Source organism: Urocampus carinirostris, chromosome 6, assembly GCF_059441175.1.
Source record: "Urocampus carinirostris isolate Australia breed hairy pipefish chromosome 6, RoL_Ucar_1.0, whole genome shotgun sequence".
In the NCBI taxonomy this organism is placed as follows: Eukaryota; Metazoa; Chordata; class Actinopteri; order Syngnathiformes; family Syngnathidae; genus Urocampus; species Urocampus carinirostris.
In genome coordinates, this window is record NC_142354.1 from 7,018,650 (window position 1) to 7,042,726 (window position 24,077).

At 40.2% G+C, this 24,077-nt stretch overlaps 1 protein-coding gene and 1 long non-coding RNA gene across 5 annotated transcripts in view; one reads left to right on the forward strand and one right to left on the reverse strand.

Moving 5' to 3' along the window:
• The window catches only part of mtss1 (MTSS I-BAR domain containing 1), a 59,432-nt gene extending 49,980 nt beyond the window's left edge, over positions 1-9,452 (forward strand). The window contains exons 11-15 of one of the 3 annotated variants that reach the window (XM_088337651.1): positions 2,879-3,043; positions 4,551-4,679; positions 5,695-5,845; positions 5,981-6,007; positions 7,359-9,452. In XM_088337651.1, coding sequence (XP_088193777.1) covers positions 2,879-3,043; positions 4,551-4,679; positions 5,695-5,845; positions 5,981-6,007; positions 7,359-8,257 — 1,371 coding nt within the window. In that variant the 3' untranslated portion in view covers positions 8,258-9,452. The remainder of the gene's footprint in view (positions 1-2,878; positions 3,044-4,550; positions 4,680-5,694; positions 5,846-5,980; positions 6,008-7,358) is intronic. The other 2 variants (XM_088337652.1, XM_088337653.1) reach the window with 2 other exon arrangements.
• LOC148363678 (uncharacterized) lies at positions 1,087-23,868 on the reverse strand. Of its 2 annotated transcripts, XR_015850684.1 has the most exons (4): positions 20,039-23,868; positions 5,674-5,821; positions 4,396-4,671; positions 1,087-3,174 (listed from the first exon to the last, which is right to left on the reverse strand). It is a non-coding gene; the product is annotated as an uncharacterized LOC148363678 (long non-coding RNA). The 2 variants fall into 2 exon arrangements; XR_015850683.1 differs by lacking the exon at positions 1,087-3,174 and having other exon boundaries at positions 4,123-4,671.
• Between the last annotated feature and the right edge of the window lie 209 nt (positions 23,869-24,077).

Here is a 24,077-nt window from a genome sequence, read left to right on the forward strand (position 1 = left end):
AATAAAGAACAGTGTTGAAACGGGATCAGTCAAACAAAAACAACTTCAAAATACGGCAACGGGAGATTACAAACAGTATTTAGTCTATCACCGATTGTGCAACTTCTCCCACAAAATAAGATTTGTTGGGCCGATCGGTGCAATCTTAATTTTACCCCAAACTATGACGGAAGTATTAAGGACATTTTTTGTTGTCTTTTTCGTATGGTGTCTTGTGTCCACAAAGATTGAGAGGACACAGAAAAAAACAGTTGCCTGAGCAGCCAAGTCAGGGGATGCTTTCTGCATTAGTCCATCAGATTATATTACCCTGGGATGTTTTGCTCTGTGGGGTAGTTTAGCACCTGCTGATGTGTTACTCACATCGATCATTTCTACAAGATCTTTTCTAGAACCTTGCCCAAGCGGCTGCTTGGCTCTTGACATACTGGCTTTTGTATGTCCTGTTTTATTTACTTTCTCCCCTTTCTTGATCAATGAATCCTTAGCAAGCTTCTATGTGTTTCAGGGTATGTGAAGTATCTGTAAAAACATTAAAGTTTTACCAGAGAGAGGGGGGCTTATACAAACGTTAATATGAATAAAATTAATATCAGAAGCATGGTTTATTGTTAAATGATATTAATGTTGTATATTATAACAGCATTCGGTGTATCGATTTGCCTTTCCTGACTTTTTCTTGGAACCAATAACTTGGCTTTGCAGTACAATGGGTCACTATCTATCTATCTAGAGTACTTTTCATATGTCTAATACCCTGGTCACCATTCTCCTGGAACAGCACACATCTCTGGGCTTTTGAAATACATTTTACTAAAAGCTTTGTCTGTGAAAAGTTGAATGCAAGTATGTTTATAAAAAATGTAACTGGGGGGGATTGCATCTGCTCTGGTTGCAGTCTCCTTGCTCTTAAACCTTGACAGCTCTACAAAAGGAGCCAACACAGTAGCTATGTTCGTCATTAGGGTCCACTGATTTAATGTCATCGTTATTGGAAGCCCATGGTCAGATGAATAGATGCTGAGAGCCGATTTCTGCTTAGAGAGACTCTTTAACATATAAAAATACTGTTCCACCTAACTTATACATCCTGCTGTAGAGGCCTGATTCCTTTATGTATATTGATCTGAATATCTTCCAGACGTGAACAGGTCATGGGCGAATGTTTGGAGTGGTGCACAAAACCCATAGCATTTGCAAACCCTCTTACACCACAAATTAAAAGCTGTAAGCAAAACAGTTGAGACTTTTTACTTGTATATTAGCCATCAATTTCTTTATATTTCAGGGATTGTCCTTCAAAATTACGTGGACACCCTCTTTGTTTATTTCCCAATGATCAGTATATTTCAACAGCCTCATTCATATTCTGAGCTGTATGCAAATCACAAAGGTGCTGGGCATGCAAAATTATGCCCCGAAAATTGAAATATATACAATCCAACACGCTGTAAGACAGAAGGGAAATTGGGCACACAGAGAACTCCAAATGTCGATTATAATTTCTAAATATGGTACATCTTGTAAAGGAACAAGTAGGTGGTCACATGCCTCTCTATGAAGAACACATATGCCTAAATGATGATGGGTGGGTCTCTCAAATTGGCCTCCAGTTGCTCCAAGAGATGACTAAAGCCAATGTTGTGTACCACTCTCAGAGGTTGGTCATCAAGCGCGATTTACTGATTAATCGTTGTTAAGCCTTAATTGCTATCTTTTACCATGTTCTTTTTCCTCTGCAAAGTCTCTTTAACTCTCGGTTGAGTCCATGTGTTGTTTTGAGTGGCTGCCATAAACTCTTTGTGTAGTGTTTATATTTTAAGTGCCATATTATTTTTGGTGTATTTTCTGTTTTTTTCTGCCACCGGAAATGTTAACCTTGCATTAGATGCAAGTTTCTGTTGTGGCAGAGTCATTTTCAACGTGGAAATATCTTCATTCTGCTGACAGTTATACACATCGGAACCAACAAAACGCTGTTGTCGCCATTCTGGACACACAAAACTCGTTTTGGTTGCCCATTTAAGTTTTTTTAAATCTTCCTTAAAAATGCCCCCGTCCCAAATGAATCACTCAAAGTTTTAGCAAGTTCCTCAAGGTCCACATATGGCTCTACCTTAACTGCTCCTCATATCAGAGAAATCGAGCTCTGTTGCCCCTATTAGCATCTTCTTTTGTTCACTTCTCCATCCACCAGTCAGCCTTAATTTTCTAACCGTCATAAGCGGGTGTCTTCCAACCATATACAAAATAAGCCATTTTAACTGTAAAAACCTTATTCACATTAACCTTCCCCTCCTGTCAATATTCACAAACATGCAGTTAGAGTAGCAACCTGCCTGTGCTAAATGTAAAAACCATACAAAACAAAACTTTATCATTAATGTGTTTTTGATTACAAACTTGATGGTATCCTCTTTTTGAGAAACGTGGCCTGACAAAAGTTGTTTTCACTGAGACTTGTCCACTGAATTTTGACCTTTTTATTCTCAATATGGAAGGGGGAAAAAAGGAGATGGCACACCATCTATTTTTGATTAAATGTCCACCGGCTGATGCTCATATTCTCTGGGGACATGCCCAAATTGGTATAACAGTGCCCAAAATGATTTCTCAACCATCTAACTTTTGCATTCAGGGTGGTAGAATCTGCTAAATATGCATCTTTGAGATGTTGAGGCAACTCAGTGTGTCCATAAGATTGTGAAGGGCAGAAATCAGTTGCGGTGTGAACTCTGATAAAGCAAGCTTCAAGTCTAATTCTAGTGATCTTGAGAGATTCTGCTACTTGTCTAATAGCAAACAATCTGTTAGACTAGCTTCTGGTTTGAAATGAAAGAGCCAAAACAGGAAACGTTGCTCCTCCTGTGTGTGGCAGCGTTCGTCCCAGTATCTTCCGATCGGCTGCGACGAAAGCGGCCGCTCGCTCAGCGAAGGGAGCGCCCCTTCCCGCCCTGGCGGCCGCCAAGGCAGCAGCAGACGTTACGGCTACGTCGCTGGCACGGCGCCAGGCCGCCGTGTCAGCCGCCGAGATAGGACAAAAGTGAGATGCAACAAATTTTTGTTTCATTGGTGCATTGTAGTAGCCTCACCCTCATCGCATTTCCCCTGTCTCGTGTCGTTGAACTCCTCGTGCCTGCACAATTTGTCATTTGTTATTCTTATTCTCAGTTGCTGTTGAAAATATAAAACACAGATATTTTTAAGGCTATAAACAAAAATGTCGGGTTTTAGGCTTTGGTTTCTCATCTAAAGTTTGATATGAACATACACGTTTCATATCATGAAGAGCGCGTGAAAAAGCAAAATCTCCCCCTCAAAAAGAATTTGGATCTTTTCTTTTTCAACGCAAAAGCAACAATACATTTAATATTAACAGATTTAGAGAATGATTACTCTTTAAATAACTCTTGAATCTAACTTTGGTTGAGAGATGGCTAAGACGATGTATGTATATATGTGTATATATGTATGTATATATATATGTATATATGTGTATCTATATATGTATATATATGTATGTATATATGTGTATATATACATATATGTATGTATATATGTGTATATATACGTATATGTATGTATATATGTGTATATATACGTATATGTATGTATATATGTGTATATATACATATATGCATGTATATATGTGTATATATACGTATATGTATGTATATATGTGTATATATACGTATATGTATGTATATATGTGTATATATACATATATGCCTGTATATATGTGTATATATACGTATATGCATGTATATATGTGTATATATACATATATGCCTGTATATATGTGTATATATACATATATGCCTGTATATATGTGTATATATACATATATGCATGTATATATGTGTATATATACATATATGTATGTATATATGTGTATATATACATATATGTATGTATATATGTGTATATATACATATATGTATGTATATATGTGTATATATACATATATGTATGTATATATGTGTATATATACGTATATGTATGTATATATGTGTATATATACGTATGTTTATACATATATATATATATATATATATATAATACATATATGTGTGTATATATATGTGTATATGTATATAATTTAGAATGAAACTTTTTATTTTTTTGCAGCTCCAAAAATGTGTTTTTTTTGGGGGGGGGTCCAATATGGCTCTTTTCTTGGGTTGCCAACCCAATGGAGTAAGATAACGAATATTTGAGATGCATTTTATCACATGACAGTGCTGATATTTTGATAACTTCTAAATTTGTTTTCTAACTATCTCCCAAATTTTCAGACCAAGACTCATACCCAAATTTAAGTAATGATCCGATTTGTTCATAAAATTTTGTTCTCTTGGCTGATATTTTAAAGGGGCGTTAATAATGAATTGGTACCCAGATTCCACACAACTGCGCCACCAGTATTCCTGACATCACTTCCATTGTCATCCATTTTTAGTCTTGTTCACTTGCAACACCCTTTTAGATGTTCCTTCGCATTTTTCTCGCTCCAAGCAGTTTTTCAAACTGATGTTCTGTATTTGCGTCAGGATGCAGCAGGCTCAAACTATCAGATGGCTTCTGTTGGGCTGGGCAATGAGAATGGCCTCCTGGCTCTTCCACACTCTGCCTACACACAGCATGGCGAGCGGGCCCGCGCCATGTCTGCATCTGGCAAGGTAACACACACAATAACACATGATTGTAGAGTGCAGCCAATAGCCTGGATATGATCTCTTCATACACTATCATTCAAAAGTTTTGGGTCGCTTCGAACTTTACTTATATTTTTAGGTAAAGAACAATTCTTTATGCTAACGTCTGGTTTTAATATGATATCTACATAGATGTATAGAAGCCCATTTCCAGCAACCTGCACTCCAGTGTTCTAATTGTATATTGTTTGCTCATTGTTTTAAAACACTTTTATTATATTAGCACAGCTGAAAACAGTTTAGCTAGTGAGAAAAGCTAATAAACCGACTTACTGACTTACCTTACTTTGAGATAGTCAAGTAATACGGAGCATCACTTCAGCGGGTGTGATTAAACATTCACAATGGCTAGACAAATAGAACTTACTTGTGAGACTCAACAGTCTAAGAAATTAAGTCTATTCTATGCCAGGATTTCCCAAGAAAATAAGGATTTCCTACAATGGTGTGTACTACTCCCTTCAGAGAACAGCACAAAAAAGCAATAACCACAGTAGAAAGAAAAGTGTGAGGCCCCGCTGTACAACCAAGCAGGAGTACAAGTAGATTACAGCCTCTAGTTTTACAGGTCCTCAATTAGCAGCTTCGATAAATAGTACCCACAAACATGCTGGCCTTTGAGGCAGGGTGGCAAATAAAAAGCCATACGTGGGCAAAAGAACAGACATTGGACAGAGGAGGATTGGAATAAAGTATTATATTATTATTATGATATAAGTAATCTACTTGAATTACCATTCCATCCTCCTCCCAAGTCCTCACAAATAAAGTATGAGTATCCGTGTTTGCTTCGGGCACTGCCCCTCAAATCAAGTTAATTTGTTGGGCTTGGGCTAGTCCGGGCTGTTATACCCGCTGGCCGGGTTTGGGTCTGGCTGGATTTTTTTTTAGGCCAGATCTTACTTTCACCATATATTAAGATAATTTAGTGGGGAAAAGACCAAGGCTTTATAATTACCTTTTCCGTCTTTCCCTGCAGTCGTGTTCAGCCCGAGATCAGCTGGCCTTGACTCTGGGCACGTTGACGGCGGACACGGCTCGGAGTAGCCGCGACTCGCTGCACTGCTCCAGCGGTTACAGCACGCAGACCACAACACCTTCTTGCTCTGAAGACACAATCCACTCGCACGGTAAGAAACGCACATTCACCCGCACGTGTGCGCTCGTTTTAGTTCGCCTCAGCACCTTGAACACTTCCGTTTGTCTTTCTTCATTTCGGTTTTGTTTTGTTTCCCTGCTTTTAAAACTCATTCCTTCTCTTCCAGCTCTAAAGAGAGAGCCTCCCCTCTCTGGTAGGACTTCGGCTGTTTTTTCCTTGCCTATTTCTTATGCTCGAATCTCTTTCACTAAAAGCTGTGTAGTTACTCGTTTCTGCATCCATTAACTTGCATCTAAAATCCAGGTAAATTGAATGGAAATGCCACGAATCTATTACCGCCGTCTAGAATTCACCCATGATGTCCTCTATGAAAGAAATTTGTCATCTTCAGTAGGGCTGCATCTAAAAACTATTGTTGTAGTCTACGAGTCACCGACTACTATAACAACTAAACGAATGAATGGATAATTATTAATTTTGTTTTAAATTAAACATGGCCTCAATTGAATTATGAGTACTATTTTATTGGACGTACCTTGGACTTTTACAAAACGTAAAAGAAAATACATCTAAAACAAATTCTGATCAGTGGTCATCAATTGGGACATAAATAATCCTCTGTCCATCTTTTAAGCACTGGTAAATATGTGGGAAATTGAAATCAAGTAAACATTTTCTATCTGTTTAAACCATTGTTGTCCAACCCAGTACTCAAGAGCCGCATATACTGCATGTTTTGGAGGTTTCTCTTCTCCAACTCAGGTAATGCAAAATTTCAGCTTGTTAGCAAGCCGTGTGGGAGCTTGATAATGATCAAGGTGATTAGAATTACCTGTATTAGAGCAGAGAAACTCCAAAAACATGCAGGACATGCAGCTCTTGAGTACCGGGTTGGCCACCCCCTCGTGTAAACTAAGAATAGAACTAATGAGCTTCAGCAGCAGTAGAATAGCAAATTGAACAAATATTGTGAGCATTTTGTGAAGTATAAAGTCTGTAAAAATAAAATAAAAAGTTAACCATTGTTAACCGTTTGAAATAAAACCGTTTTAAAAACTGACGTTTGTTGTTTTTGAAATTTGAACAACTGAAGTTTGGTTTCCGGGCTGCGCGCATTTAATTTAAATACGTTTGTCGTTCAAGCACTCTCTTTTAGCAAAATATACACAAATAAAATGTGCAACGCATGTCATCAAAACCGCATCAGCTTGAATGTTACTTGAATCTTACCGAGGCGAGTCAGACTTCATTTCATTTAACTGTCTTACCTTCTCTGTAAATGTTCATGCGTAAAAAAGGTACTGCCGTGATATACAAGGTCTGCTTTGCAAACTTTGCAATTCGTTTTTTTATTGGCTGTATCCAGGCTAAAATGCTCCCAAATTTAAAAAGTTTTGGTATCCGCTCTTGATGTTAACGCTGCCACTTCTGTATTGGGAAAATGTTTGGTGACAATAGTTGACAATGGAATTCACTGTTAACTTTTTCTCTCATCGATTTGTGTCGACAATGTTGAGTAACCGTCACTCTCCTTCTTCCTCCAGTTGACTATGAGTCAATTTCCCTCCACGGGGACAGCGACTCCATTTCTCTTCACCAGCTGTCGCACATCGGCGGCAGCCAATCTGACTTCGACAAGTCCTCCACCATCCCGAGGAACTCTGATCTGAGCTTCCAGTACCGCAAGTTTTCCCAGTCCAAGCGTCCTGCCTCTACCGTCAGCTTGCTTGGCGAAACGGAGCTGTCCGCCACTGCCACCATTCGCCGCAAGCCGTCTACCAAGCCAGCGTTTCGCCGTGGCACAATCACAAGTGGGGTGCCCATTCCAATCAGTACGCCGCAGGTTCCCGCGGGAGCCTTGACACCCGGCAGCGATGAGAACGTCTTCATTACATCCTCTGGAGGAGGTTTAGGTTACAACAAGGCCTTCACCTCCACACAAAGCCTGAGTGGTCTCCCTCCATCCTCTTTCAACTCCTCGTATTCTCCGTACTACCAGCTGGTGCCCGGTCAGATGCCCATCCCTGCTCCTGTGCCCACCGTTCCACCAGAAGGCAGTGTCACCAAGCAGCAGCAACTCCAACAACTCAACCACAAAGTGCAGATGCAACAGTATCACCAAGAGCAGCAGGTTCAGCAACAGAATCGGCCCCAGATCCAATTCCAGACTCAACCCCAGTTGCAAAACCAGCAAGACAAACAGAAGCTTTACCACCAGCAGAGGTCCCAGTTCCAGGCCTCTCAGCCCCAGCCAGATGAATCCCTTCCAGGCTACTCCACTCAGGAGCACCCCCATACATCCTCTGACCAGGACCAAGACTTCCTGTCTCAAGAGAGGGGGGACAAGGACATGCTGCGTCTGATCCGAAGCGTGAAGCTCAAGAGGACCCTCACCAATGATCGCTCGGCCCCCCTGCTTCTTCCCCCGGCAAATCACAAATGAGACGGACGCTATTTGATTGATTTTATTATTTTTTTGCTTAGTGCCGTGCCTGACTTTCTGTTTTCAAAAAAGATTTTTGCCTTTTGTTACGCTGAAACATTTAAGTTGTTTAATGAGGTGGCTTGCCTCTTAGTTTGTGGACGTTTCCTGGACCTTATCCGTTTATTTCCATGAGGACCTAAAATGGGAGTTTTAAGCTGTTCCCACACGTGAGGGCAGCACAGTACTATAATTTGCTGTTTTTATTTTAGAGGTACAATTGATTTGATTTGTCCTCATTCACAAAGAAAACGGCTCCCTTGAAGAGACAACGCTTAGTTTTTCATTTCCATGAATTGCTGTTAGCTCAAACAAAAAGTTGAACGTTTCCATGACATTTTGAATTTTACAGCACTGCTAGATATTGAGGAGTCACTTCCTATGTGGGTACTAGTTTATTTTTTTCCAAAAACTCCCCACCGAGTAGGGTTTCTTGGATAGTCATGAACGTGGCCCTTAGGCCTGTTAGAATTAATTTTTTAATGCTATTTTTTGTGACCAGAGTACCCTGTTGACTGAACCTGAAGATTGCGTTTTTAAGAAATGGAAAAAAAATTGAGATACGTTTGCAGTTTTAGGGTTGAACAAAATCCTCAGAGATGACTGTTGGTTATTTTAAGTGTTTTTTTTTGTACTTGTTAACGTCATAGCAGGCTATGAAGAGAACAAGATCTAAAATGTTTCTTTTACTCATTTTGGCCACATGGTGGCGCGCTCAGCATTAGGGATGTAGTTCAGGGTTAGGAATGCTTATCAACTCGATGCAACATTTGTATGAAAAAAATCTTTATGCTGTTTTGTGGGCTCGAATTTAAGTTTCTGTTGACTCAGACTTGAGAGTCCTGAATTTTCTGATAGTGCTGGAGCTTGGTAGCGTCCACAGTCGCCACAGTAACATCACACTTTGACTGTCTGGTTGTTAATATTCTTGTTCAAAATTAGCGCTGTACACATATATATTGCTTTTTTTCTCTGCATCAGTGATGTGATGTATGACGCAGACGCCTTATTTTTATAAAAAATAGATACATTTAGTTAGAGCCTCCCTGCGAGGGGGCCAAGAAACAGAATGTACTTTGAGATGTTATTTTCCTTTTCTTGTGTCAGCCCATTTTCATCGGCATCAAAATTATATTGACAGTGCATGTCAAATGACTCCCTGGTGCCTTCTTTTAAAATGAGTTGTTTATTTGGGACTGTAGTATATAGACAGGTAATAAAGATACGGAGGCTTCAAAACTGCTGTAATATCCTAGTTCACCGCTTGATGAAACTGAATATTAATCATCGTACCTTTAAAGATATTCCCAAATACATAAACACCCAAAATGTGAGAAAATATGACATTATTTTTGCATAAAATCTACATATTCCCTTGGTATATTCCAATTATTTCCCAAGATAATGCATTTTGAAGACAGTTTAATTTAGTTATCCTGCGCTGTGACTTCATTGGAGGAATACCAACACCCTAGCAAGCCAGTCGCCATATTATTTTACGTTTTAGTCGAAGAGGTTACGCGTTTTTTAAGCAACGTTTTGGCCCTAGCTTAGTGTTGCAGGTGGATGCAGTAATGGTAAAACAAAGAAAAATCAGAAAAACGGTCTACCTGGCAAAAATTACACACGGACATCTAATGAGCTAACACAGACTGAGCAACAAAAAAGCGACTGCAGCCTCTGATTCAGTGGCAGATTCTGGCCACTGTTGTCCTTTCGCATTGTGGCCCAGAAAGCAGCTTTCTGTACTTTGTCAAACGTCTTCTTGATATCAACAAAAAACGTAATGGTAGTTTCTCTGGTGGTGTTGAAACTTCTCATGTAAAATGCACGGATTAAAAATCTGTTCTGTGGTGCTCCTTGCCTCCCTGAAACCTGCCTCTTCTTTAGCTAGGATGTTTTCAGCCTGTGGTTTCAGTCTGTCCAGGAGGACCTTTGAAAAAAATTTACTTGCATCACTAAATGAGACTGATGGTTCTGTAGTTGGTTTCAGTTCTTTGGTAGTATTATTACTATCGATTTTTTTCCATAAAGATGGCCACTGTCCTGTTTGCCAGATTATTTTGCAAATCTTTGTCAAGATGTCTATAGTTTGCTCACTACCATTTCGTATGAGTTCTGATGGGATGCTGTCGATTCTTGGAGACTTTCCGATCTTCAGCTAATTATTGCTGCCTCCTGCTTCTCTGATAGGGAAGTTGCCACTTTCCCCTGGGCCAGAATTCGAAGGGACCTCATGGTCTGTCTGTGTCGGGTGGTTTTAGAGTTTGGAGCAGTAATTTGTCCATCTATTCAAGAGCCCTTTTTCTTCTCTCAACTTTTTCCCGGCCTTATTCTGAATGCTCTGGTTTGTTGGTCGGCTTTTCGTGAAACTTCTTTTGAGCAATCGACTACTTTGAGGACTTTCTTTTTTTCCTTTTCTTTTTGATGATTTTTGTCTTTGGCTTTTTTCTGTCTGCTGGATGGTTTTCGCTGCAAGGAGAGGTTTCGAGCCGTGGCGTGGAGTTAAGCAAAGCTAACTAGCGTGGTCAACTGATGGGTGAGCTGATGCGAGCAGGGCGACTTCAGAGGGTCTTGATTGGAGGTAAAAATGGGGCCGAAAAGAGATCATGCCTCGGACAAGAAGGAAGAAATGAAAAAAAACATTGGACTTTCTTGCAAACAAGGCTGAAGATATCACAAACAAAATATGCTACTTAAACTGTTGGCTGAGGTGAAATAACTCAGGATGCAAGTTGTGGAGAAAGATAAAATATATTAGAAAGGAAAGTTGATGACTTGGAGCAATATTCAAGGATGAACAATGTCATTGTGACCGGGCTGAGGATCAAACCCAACTCATATGCAAGGGCAGCTTCGACCGGTACCGACAACGGGGTGGAGCCCGGCAAGGAGGCTGTTGCAGGTGCCAAAGCACAGGTGGCGTCTCTCTCACCGAACATGGATAACATTGAAGCTTGCCACCCTCTACCAATGAAGCAACAGTTTTCCAGCTGTGATCTTAAGATTTTCTAACAGGAAGAACAAAGTTAAATTGATGAAGCAGGGAAGAAAACTCAAAGATACTAATGTTTAACTTAATGATCACTTAATCAATAGAAATGCTCACATAGCGAAAAAAAGCAAGTCAGTCAAGTCAATTTTATTTTTACAGCCCTTAATCACAAAAATGTCTCAAAGGACTGCACAGGATTTCAATGACACAATTACCTGATCTTAAACCAACATACGGGCAAGGAACAACTCAAAACCTCAGCGTGAGGAAAAAGAGAAACCTTAAGAAGGGACCTCACAAGTGGTATCCCCCTTCCAGGATGACCAGGGTGAATTACATTTAGCATTACAGTACACAAACATAGTAAACACTAGGTAACATGTTGAAAATTTGTCCGGAAAATGCATGACAGCAGCGACGACTCCAGCCTGTAAACTAGTCCAGAAAGTCTATGACAGCCACGACGCAGCTTCCTATCTCTGCCAGCTGGTCCATGCAGGCATTCACATGCTTCAGGTCAAACGCTGGTCTGCTGACTCATCTCAAATTGTCCTTTTTTAAACAAACATTTACCGCACTCCAAACTTTTCGTCAGGCAAATCCGCCATTGTTGTTTTGGTCTTGCGCTGATCTCAGCAAACGAGATCTCGCTGCTTCAAGATGACGTCATTGTTTTGGTGGTTGTCGAGTGAAAGAGAAGTATGCCTCCGTAAAAACAGTTGGTATTAGGTGCAAATCAACAAAAAAATGGTAATTTCTTCAGTGTCGGTAATAAGTCGAAACATAATACAGAAAGTGGTAACAACGGCAATAATTAAGGCATGAAAAAATTCTTCTGAAGAGCGCGAAGGCAAGAAAAACACGTGTTTTCAAGCGAATGAATCAACGAAAGATAAACAAAAGAATGCTATGAGGAGGATGATAATGGATTGGACCTTGAGAAGGCATTACAACTGTGGCGGGACAGCAAACCACGAAGAATATATGAACTGAAAAATCTGAAGTGATTAAAACTGCATGAATATAGAGACTAATATTTCAGCAGTATTATTTTGTATAATGTACAGTATTTTTGTGAACTGAAAATCTGAAGTGATAACTGCTTCGTATTACCAGTTAAGTGTGATTATTAAAACTGAATGAATATATAGATTTATTTATATATTTGTGGTCTATTTACAATTTCAACCTCGATAACACTAAATTTTGGGGACCCATAAATCTCTGTTGGGACCCAAAGATTTTTGAGCATGCGAGTCCCCGGGACCCATCACTTTTCAGAGGTAAAATGAACACTGATACACTAATGTAATGATATTTATTCAAAACTCATTCATGACAGACAGTGAAATAGGACCCAATCAAAATATATTAGACCAAGAGGTACCGGAACTGAGATGTATTGCGCACACTGACTATAATTATTTAGAACTGGCTGATTCTGATAACCATTTCTTAACAACTGGCTCAAAAACCTGCAAGTATTATCCTGAAAATTGTACGGTAAATCCAAAGGGAAATTCTCAATGATTCACCTAAACAGTAGAAGTATGTATACAAATTTTGGAGCAATTACAGAATACTCGCAGCAGTTTGAGAACCCACATAGCACATTGCAGTTTCTGCAACCTGGTTAAACGATCAAAAGGGAGTCGATTTTCAGTTACTATATTAAAACTACGTAAATAGATCAAACAAAACAGGAGGAGTCGCCACTATATATGAGCACAGAAGATTCAGGTTCAAAATTGGCAATTATTGGCATAGTCAGCAATACGCAACAAAAATCTATTCATCTTTGGAGATTTCGACATTCATCTGATGAATCCAAACAACCATCAAACCACTGATGACTATATTAACAGAATGTACAGCATGAGTTTCAGACCTAGTAGGATTACTTCACTCAGTGCAACACTCTTTGATTAAATCTTTACAAATAATATTGAATTTGTGCATTATTGGTTTGTGAAATTTCCAACCACCTTCCAGTACCGTATTTACAGTATATGATGATAAGCTTACTAGTCAGTAATCAACTATTGAATATATTTACAAACGAACTGAAGAGACTATTTTTTTTTTTAATGACAACTTAATTAAACAAAACTGGAATACAATACATAGTACAGATGATGTAGATAGTGCGTTCGATATATTTTTGGAAATATTCAATACAGAGTATAATATAAAACGTCCAATGTGACAAATTAATATTAACAATAAATCAGTAAAGCATCTGTGGATACCTAAGGGTTTATACAATGCTTGCAAGAAGAAAAACACTGTATTAAACTCAGAAATAAGTAAGCTGTATCCCGATACAAAACGTATAAAAACACATTTATGGGCATATCAAAAGCTAGAAAGAAATTATATTAAACCAATTTATTGCATGAGAATAAAAGCAATATTAAAGGTATTTGGGGAATATTGAATACCATGATATAAGAGGGGCAGCACGGCGGGGCTGTGGTTAGCGCGTGTGCGGCACAGTTCTGAGGTCGTAAGAACAAACCCTCCTGCGTGGAGTTTGCATGTTCTCCCTGTGCATGGGTTTTCCTCCCACATTCCAAAAACATGCATGTCAGGTTAATTGGCCGGTCCCAATTGTCCCTAGGTGTGAATGAGCGAGTGAATTGTCTGTCTCTGTGTGCCCTACGACTGGCTGGCAACCAATTCAGGGTGTCTCCTACCCACTGCCCGAAGATGGCCGGGATGGGCTCCAGAGCACCCGCGACCATACTGAGGATAAGCGATGCAGATAATGGATGGAACGATATGGCATCATTCATTCATTCACAATGATGCTGACTTTTGCCCGTTTGCTTTGCATGAGGTGTTTTACAATCTGGAAGGCTTTCTTCGAATTGTTCTTGACAACGCAGTCTCCCGAGTACAAGTATTTTCCTGCTAAAATATAACTCCCCCCTCAGTCATGAAAATGAAGTTTGGTTTGTTTTTCTTTAGTTTTCCATTGATGATTAAGCGCGACTTGGGTCACACTAACCCGGCATTGACGCTTGAAATCAAATATGAGGGTTCAATCATTGATTCTCGAATTCCAACCAAGGTCAATCAAGGGCATGAGTTTTAAGGTTATAGCAAACATAAACCTTAACCTCCAAAACACACACACACATAGATCATGATACTTTGAAGTGGCCGTGCATGTGTTTTATACAATATGTCCCGTGTTACCCAATTTTTGGGGAGCAAGGGCAGACTTAATGTTTATTAATAAAACCTTGGGGCACACAGTCTCAAAAATGTTAAAAAATAATTTCCAACACCAGTTTACCTTTTTTTAAAGCTTAAATTATCATGTACCCTAAATTGACTGTCAAGTTTTCCTTATCATTTGTGATCACCTTGATCTTGAGGTAAAATGAGTTACTGTATACACTTTTGGTTAATAATTGTTCTGTAAGTTTGGATTTTACTTTATTTTTAAGTTTTACTTTTTTTTATTGTTTGTCTAGAAAATAATAAAGATTGTACCTAAAAGGAGCAAAAATGATCTGCAAGTGGGACAAAAATGTATTACATTTTTTAAGTAAAAAAATATTGTGTCCTAGAATGACAGTACAAGGTTTTTCTTCTCATTTTTATTTATTTTGGCCAATAACGTTGTCAATTTGGATTTTGCTAAATTTAAAACTGTTTAATTGCATTTTTTTCTATACAAATATCAAGAATTATATTACGATTAAGCAAAACCTATCTTCCAGTGAAACAAGTATTTTTTTTACCTGTTCTAACATTTTTTGTAGAACTAATATAATATTCTATAATTTTGCAGCACATCCTCAAACAAATATAGTTATTAAATATACTGTACAACATAATGAGCAGATAATATGGATATAAAAGGAAAAAAGTAATCTGATATGGATGAATGTTAGTTGTTCGGTTGATTACCAGAAAAAAGCAACAATATTGAGCAATGGCTTACTTTTCAAGCAAAGTTAAGATTTTTTCCCCCCTCACTTTAGACAAGGTCTCCCGGTACACTAGTGTACCCCGGCACACTGAAGCATTGGATGAGTAAAGTTATCAAATGCTGAAGTTGTCATGTTTTTTCAATTGCCCTCACCTGCGCTCACTCTTTCAGCCCCAGCTGCCACTCGTTCCCTAATTAGTCATCCTCCTATTTAAGCACGTCATTCTCGTTCACTCCTTGTTAGTCCGTCAGCGAACCTCCGCACATGCAAGGCAAGCATTTTTTTCCTGCCCATTGAGCACCAGATCGCAGTCTATTTCCTCTCGCCCTGACTTCCCCGATCCCTCAACAGCATTGTGTTAAACGTTACACATTTGGGTCCACTGTCGGTCGTTACAGAAGTTTCAAGGGACACTGTGATTTATTTAGCACATCCTACTACTACAAAGAAAATATTTATTTAAAAACGAGACAATATTTATTTGAATAGTAGGACAGAAATAGATGAATTATCATACAAATGTGCATTCTTTTTTTCTTTCAAAATTCTCGTAGCGTGGAGATGTTGAATTTATTTGAGGTAACATGAGCATCAACTAGATTGTCAGCCATCTTGCTGCTAAAGGTACCCTCAACAAAAAACCTGCAAAAAGCTAGGCAAAGAAATGAGAAGACTAATGGTGCTGTTTTGTCATTTTGAATCTCCTTAATTTTTGCTTTTCCCTTTGTAGCTTTTTTTTCAGCAGCATCTAGTCGTCAAATATTACACTGTGTCCCGTTAAGATAAATTGCAAGTGGGCAGGGGACACCCTGAACTGGTTGCCAGACAGTCGCAGGGCACACAGGGACAGACAATTTGCTCGCTCATTCACACCTAGGGACAATTTGGAGCCGCCAATTAACCTTACATGCATGTTTTTGGGAATGTGGGAGGAAATTGGAGTGCCCGGAGTAAACCCCTACAAGCACGGGCATAACATGCAAAATCTGTACAGAAGGATTCGATTCCATGACATCACAACTCTGCCACACACGCGCTAACCACTGTACCGCCGTAATGTAAACATTACCTTGCTCAAATAATGTGCCTAAACCGGGAGTCTGCAAAAAGAGACTCATGAGTCACATTGGGCTTTTTGGCGCTCCCTAGCGGCTCCCTGACACTGTTTCAAAAATGTTTGATAACGGAAAATTATATGGTTTCTGTAAGACAATCAACATGACTCAAACAATGGTTTTTCAAGGGATATAGATATATACCAGGGGTCTCCAATGTGGTACCCTCTAAGGAACGTTGAGGTGCCTGCAGCCCTTTTCTGAAAATAGCTCACCAGTGCTTGGTCATTATGATTTTCTAGAAAAAAAAAAAATATATTGGTTGACTGAGTCCACCCTATTTTTAATGGTTGACCCGGTAATGACTGACATAGTAATAGCATGATAAATTGTTATTTTAGAAATTTAAATAAATACATTTCAGTTCATGGGCTTCATATACAAAAACGTTTTTATTAAAGTGTTGATAACTAGTTTTAAGTAATTATTTAAAAGAACAGAATGAGAATCTATTCGTGTATTCAACAGTTGTATTTATTCATCTTTTTATTGATTCATTTGACAGGAAATACAAAAAAACAAAATTTATGGGTTTTAAAAAGCATATCCGCAAAATATATGCAGTTTTTTCTAGCTTTCTGGCAGTAGCTCAGGAGGTAGAGCGCTCGTCTTGGGATCAAGGGATCCCAGTTCGAATCCCGGCTCGCCTGTGTTACATGTCGAAGTGTCCTTGGGTAAGACACTGAACCCCTAATACCACCAATAAGCAGGTTAGCGCCTTAGATGGCTGCAAGGCCGCTAATGGGAAATGTGGAGCACATTGTAAAGCGCTTTGGAGAGTCATTGACTTGAAAAGCGCTATATAAATGCAAATCATTTCATTTCATTTGTAGCAGCTATTTTCCTACATTTTTAGCTATTTAGCAAGCTAGCTAGCTTTGTACATTCTTTGGATGCTATCTTGCAAACATTTTGTATTTCTTTTAGTAGTTATCAAGGTAAATGTTACCCTCATTTCTAGCTAGCTATCTAGCTTTTTTGAGCTTACTATCCTTCTATTTAGTTGGCTTTTAACTCTTTAAGCAATCGATCTCGCACCTTGTTGTTTTTTTTTACCTGTTTTCTTTTCTAGCTAACTATCGCGCTACTTTTTTTATAGCTATTTAGCAAGTTGTCTAGCTAAATTTGTATTTTAGAAATTCCAATAAAACTGGGTGCCCTTTGCGCTAATTAGTGACAAAAAGTAGTTGCCGTATGTGTTTCCCTTTTAAAAAGCTTTTCATTTTTTGTGACTCCAAACATGGGATTTTTTTGGGGGGGTCCAATATGGCTCTTTCAACATTTTGGGTTGCTAAACCCTGGTCAAGACTGATAATTCAAAATAATAAAATGTTATCAAAGTTCAGCTTATACCACAAATACTTTCTGCTCAACTTGCAGGTACATAAGAAAACTGTGGCATGCGTTTATTTTCTCAAAGTGGATTTTCCACCTGATGACATAAGATGTCATCAATTTATCTCGCATCATTAGAATGTTGCGGTGTCCCTAATGGTCTGGCTGTTTTCATGGAAAGCTGCGAGGTTTGTCGACTTTGAGAACAATAAAGCCGGCAGGTGGAGTGACTCACCTTTGCTTGTATTGTGGATTGACGCACTTCTCGGATCTCAGGTAACATAAACACATGACTCATGGTCTTAACAGGGCTCTTGTTACTCGCCCTTAAAATAGCTTCCAATCATCCCTAATGGATGTTGTGATGCACTCAACAAACCTCTAATCACTACATTTCATTACAGATGCACAATTCCCCTTTCATCTTTTTTATAAAACCGCAGGAGAGTGGAAATGTCACAAACATCAAATCGGCTATGATGATCCCATCGAGAACGTGACATTGGTCTATCTCGCGTTTGTCAGAGTCGAGGTTTTGATCTTAAGTCATTATCACAACCAGCCTATATACTGCAGCAAGCCGGAAGCCTGCAGATCTTTTGATTTCACAAATACTACATTTCTCACAACGCAACATGGATGCACATTCCGCATTAGGATTGACTAGCTACTTCCTGCAGCGTGCACATGTAACAGACTATAATTTTCAAAAAACATTACATTTAGTGGGCAGCACGGTGGAGCAGTGGTTAGCGCATGTGCGGCACAGTTCTGGGGTCATGAGATTGAACCTCCTGTGTGGAGTTTGCATGTTCTCCCTGTGCTTGCGTCGGTTTACTCCGGGCACTCCGGTTTCCATGCATGTCAGGTTAATTGGCCGCTCCGAATTGCCCCTAGGTCTGAATGAGCGAGCGAATTGTCTGTGTGCCCTGCGATTGGCTGGCAACCAGTTCAGTGTGTCCCCTGCCCACTGCCCGAAGATGGCTGGGATGGGCTCCCGCGACCCTACTGAGGATAAGCAGTGCAGATAATGGATGGATGGATTGCATTTAGTGTTACATAAAAGTTGGTTAAAAGCAGTGGCGGGCGTTTCAATTTCATCAAGAAGTTATTTTCTGTCAAGACCAGAACAGGAGGAGGACCCAGATGCGTAACGCTAACTCACAAGTTTATTGAGCTAACGTGGAAAAACAAGCGCCAGCGATCCGGTGATGGCTTGGCGAGGGGAGCAAGCCGTTCACGGGATCGGAGTGCGTTCGGAATGCGGAAGTGGATCTTCCGGAGCGGGAGATTGTAGCGTGGTCAAACGGGAAAAAACGAATCGTTAGCTGGGACGGGAGATAAGAACATGGTCGGGGTCAAAAAACGGGTTGTAGCCAGAGACAAATGGGGAAATCAGGAACAGGCGAGTGGGGAACGGGTGACAAAACAGGACTGACGGCAGTCAGAGTAAAAATGTGTAACAGGCGAGTGAAAGCACTGAGCTTAAAAAGGAGGGGAAAACAATCAGGTAACCAGCAGCAGCTGGCGTCAAACGAGCGCGCACAGGTGAGTGTATTAAGTAATCATGACACTTTTCTATCACGATCGTAGTTATTGCTGAAACTAGAGCCATTCTTGTCTAATCTATGGCATAAGTTTGTATTCGATTTAGTGCTGAAAATGTCAATTTGACGGACACAGTGGACATTTCTTCCAATTTCGTTGGAAAACTTCTGTTACCGCACCGTACCCAATCTTAGTTTGTGAAACTGATGATGTTTCCCAAGGCCCCGCTAACAGGTGCTCAGATGCCAACTAGTATCTGATTGGCCAAACCATTAGCATTATCAAACACTGATGTTATGTCATCTCACGGCCTCAAAAGTTTTTGTGAAGGCCTCCGGGCAGATTACTGACCCTGGCGACAAGTAATGGCTCTAATGTGATTGGTTAGATGCTTGAATATGAAAGCACACATATTGAAGCAGCACAACCAATGGAAAAGCAATGAATGGAAGCTGACAGACAATTTAGAATTATTTATTAAGTGTTCATGGAAAAAAATAATAACATCGCATGATTCAGAGAAGACCTTTCAGGCTTTGACGACCCGCCAATGGTGAAAGGAGGCTATTGCCTTATTCAATGTATGGTGTTGTAATATATTTATTTCGCTTTCACAACGTTCATTTAGGTCATGTCAAGTCAAGTCATGTTTATTTGTATAGCCCTTAATCACAAAGACTCTCAAAGGGCTGCACAGACCACAGATTATTGCAAACTACAGACTATTATTACACCATCCCCTGATCTAAAACCTACACGAGGCCAAGGAAAATCTTCAAAACCTCAACATGAGGGTTTGACTCACGTATGAAATGAATGAGATCCACCCACATCTACCACTGGAGAACGCTCTCGAACCAGCAGAACACTTCTTTGCTCTTGGGATCACCAGAAGACCGGCACTCTCAGATCGTAGGCTTCAGGGCAAATCAGATCTGAAAGATAAGAGGGAGCAAGTCCATGTATGATTTTGTATAATACTAAGAGAACCTTGAAATCACATCCAAGGCTAACTGGGAGCCAATGCAGGTTAGCCAAAATCGGTGTTATGTGATCGTACTTTTTTGTCCTAGTTAAAAGCCTCGCTGCGGCATTTTGTACCAGCTGAAGAGACTTGATTCTAGACTTCGGGAGACCAGAGAGTAGTGCATTACAGTAATCGAGACGGGGGGTAACAAACGCATGAATTATAATTTCCGCATCCGACTGAGACAGTATTGAACGGATTTTAGCAATGTTACGAAGATGGAAGAAAGCGGTTCTAGTAATTTTCTTTACATGCATTTCAAATGATAGATCGGGGTCAAATATGACACCTAAATTTTTAACTGAGTCACTCTGTGTGATGTGACATTTGTCAATGTTCACAGCAGTTTTTGAGAATAAGTCATGGCATTTAGATGGACCAATGACTAACATTTCGGTCTTTTCAGAGTTAAGACGCAAGAAATTGAGTGACATCCACTCTTTTATCTCAATGAGGCAGGTCTCCAAATTTACACAGTTTAGTGTGGGAGATTCCTCCAACGGAAGATATAGTTGAGTGTAAGTAGTGGAAGCTGATATTGTACTTGCGAATAATATCACCTAATGGAAGCATGTAAATGCTGAAAAGAAGGGGGCCAAGCACTGAACCCTGCGGAACACCACAGGTAACATTAAAGGGCTCAGATGTCATTTCACCATATTTAACACAGTGCGTCCTATCTGAGAGGTAGGATCTGAACCACGAGAGGACGGTTCCTGAGAGACCAATCCATTTTTCCAACCGTTCTAGTAGGAAATTGTGGTGCACTGTGTCAAAAGCAGCACTAAGATCCAGCAGCAGCAAAAGTGATGAAGCGCCAGAATCCATTGCCAGTAGGAGATCATTTGTTACCTTGATCAGAGCTGTCTCAGTAGAGTGGTTAGCCCTGAATCCTGATTGCATGGATTCAAAAAGGTTATTCTCGGATATGAAATCATTCAGCTGCTGTGCCACTACTTTTTCAAGTACTTTAGAAAGGAAAGGTAGGTTTGACACAGGTCTATAATTACTTTAGATTTCTGGATCAAGGTTGGGTCGTTTCAGTGTGGGTTTAATAATAATAATAATAATAATAATTTCCTTGTATTGTCATTCTGTGTAACAATGTACACAGAACGAAATGTCGATTGCACCTGACCCGTTGTAGCGAGCCGATGCAGCCGCAGCCAACAGAGGGCGCCGCCGACCACTTTTTAAGTCTTAGGAATGACTCGGCCGGGGCGCGAACCACCGACCTCCCAGTCTCAAAGCGGGCGCCTTACCATCTAGGCTACTAACGGCGGACTTAAAAGCTGCTGGAACTACACCTGAGGAGAGTGATATGTTTATAATATTTAGAACTGAAGGTCCAAGGACGCCAAAAAGACTTTTAATAAGTGAACCTGGGAGCGGGTCGAATTGGCAAGTTGTCGGTTTGGCCGCATTCACCACCTGTTTGAGATCATCAAGTGACAGTTCACTAAAACCGGACAATTTCCCTGGACAGCCACCCTGTCGTGCATCTGTAGATTTCAGCCCTTTAATATGTGTGGTATTAATAATTTCTTTAGCAATTTCTTCCTGTATGCATTGAATCTTCTTAGTAAAGAAGACAATTAAGTCATGAGCAGAGTGCGTCGAACTATCTGCGATAGTCTGTTGCCTTGTAAGCGATGCTACAGTGTCAAAAAGGACTTTGGGATTGTTCTTTTGAGACGCAATCACCTTTGAAAGGTAGGCCGATTTTGCAGAGGCAAGGGCCGCTTTATACTTTAACAAGCTGTCACACCAGGTTTGATGGAAAACCTCAAGCTTGGTAGCGCGCCATTTTCTTTCCAATTTCCTGCATTCTTGTTTAAGGGTTGTAGTTTCATCAGTAAACCAAGGCATGCGTCTTTTAGGACGTGATTTTAGCTTTATGGGCGCTATTGAATCCAGGACACTAGTCAGGGTGGTATTGAACTCATTCATGAGTGAGTTAATCGAGCCATTGTCTGAAGGAAAGAGTTCAAAGCGCTCAGAAACTGTGCCAGTGCTTATATTGCGTCCGCTAAATCCTTCAACTTTTTTAACACTACATTTAGCTAGCACCTCAAATGTAACTAAATAATGATCCGAGATAACGGTAGTACACGGTAACACCATAATGTTTGAGGTTAAAACTCCTCGAGTCAGAATCAAGTCTAGCGTGTTTCCATATTTATGGGTTGGCAAATCAACCAGTTGATTGAAACCAAATGCATCAATTTGAGACCTAAACGCAATAGTAAGTGAACTGAGTGGGGAGTTCATATGAATGTTAAATTCCCCCATAATTATAATTTTGTCTGCATAGGTTACTAGTTCAGACAAAAGTTCAGCAAATTCGTCTAAGAAAGTTGTGTATGGCCCAGGTGCGCGATAGTTATTATATAAATTGACAATAGAGAGGGCCGCATCACAAGAGCCTTAAACGCCTTGTAATTATTAGAGGTACGAGGATTAAATTTGAGCGATTTTTCAGAAATGAGCGCGACACCGCCACCCTTTTTCAATGTGCGTGCTACATGGCTACTCGCGTAGTCAGGGGGTGAAGCATAATTTAGCGCTAAATACTCATCCGGGCGTAACCAAGTTTCACAAAGACCCATACAGTTAAGTTTATAATCAAGAATAATGTTATCAACAAGTAAAGCTTTAGGAGCAAGCGATCTAATATTTAAAAGACCAAATTTTAGCTTTGCTGAATCATTTGACTTAGCTGAAGTCTTTGTAGTCTTTGTAGAGATCGTCAAAAGATGCCGCCGTTGGGGCCGTTCGTGAGCGTTGAGTGTAAAGCGTCGGTTGTCCGGCGAGGAATGAATGGTGGAATTAGTCACATCGTCGCGTCCTTCTTGCTCCTTAGACTTCGCACGCTTCACACATCTACACGCACGGCAACCACGCTTCTGTTTTCTGTCTTTACGGCGCCGTTGTCGTCGTTTATTAGAAGGAATAGTTGTCCACAAGGATGCCGGATCTCTTTGAAGTTCGCTCGGTATATCATAGGCGGTGTAAAAAGTGCCCGAAAAGTCGTAATTTAGACGCCCACCCAACCGAATAAGTTCGTCCCTACTGTAAGTATTTTTGGCCACACATGTGTCCAAAAATGAAAGCAAAAAAGACAAAAGAACGGCAATAAATAGAAGATTAGCTGGAGAGCAACTAGCCGCAGCATCCATGCGCGCCGCCATGTTGAATCCATGTTAACTATGGGGAACATTTATAGTTTAACAATCTTCCATTTAAATGTTTTTTTGCAACCAACTGTGTAAGCTGGTGTTAGCCTGACTGTTAAGTATAGTTGAAAGTGGATGGATGGATGGATGGATGAGCCATTATTTCTCTAGTGTTTGCTTGGTTTTGCATGTACCGAATCAGCAGTCATTTTCCAAACCTTGGAATCCCAGAGAAATGAGCTGCAGTCAAACTTTAGCCATATCTACTCATAAAAAGAGCCATATATGGTCCGTGAGCCATTGGTTCCCGATCCTGCTTTATAGTGACATTCTCAACAGCCGCTCTCACTTGCACTTGCCACATCAATTGTTGCGCTGGGCCATATTTTGACCCTATTTCGTGAGTTGGACCGTTTTCCTGGCTTTAGCGAAGGCGACTACTCACTCATTCTCTCACTCTCACTCTTACTCTTACATATCGCGAGAGTGAGTCACCAGGCCGAAATCGGACTCGTGACTCAGCGGCCACGTCACAATGACACAGCAGAAATATGGCGCTCATTTACAGGCAGGTTGCACTAGATGAGCCTTCCCTCTTGCACCACTGGGGGGCGCAAAAGACCGTCGCCTCACCTCACGTC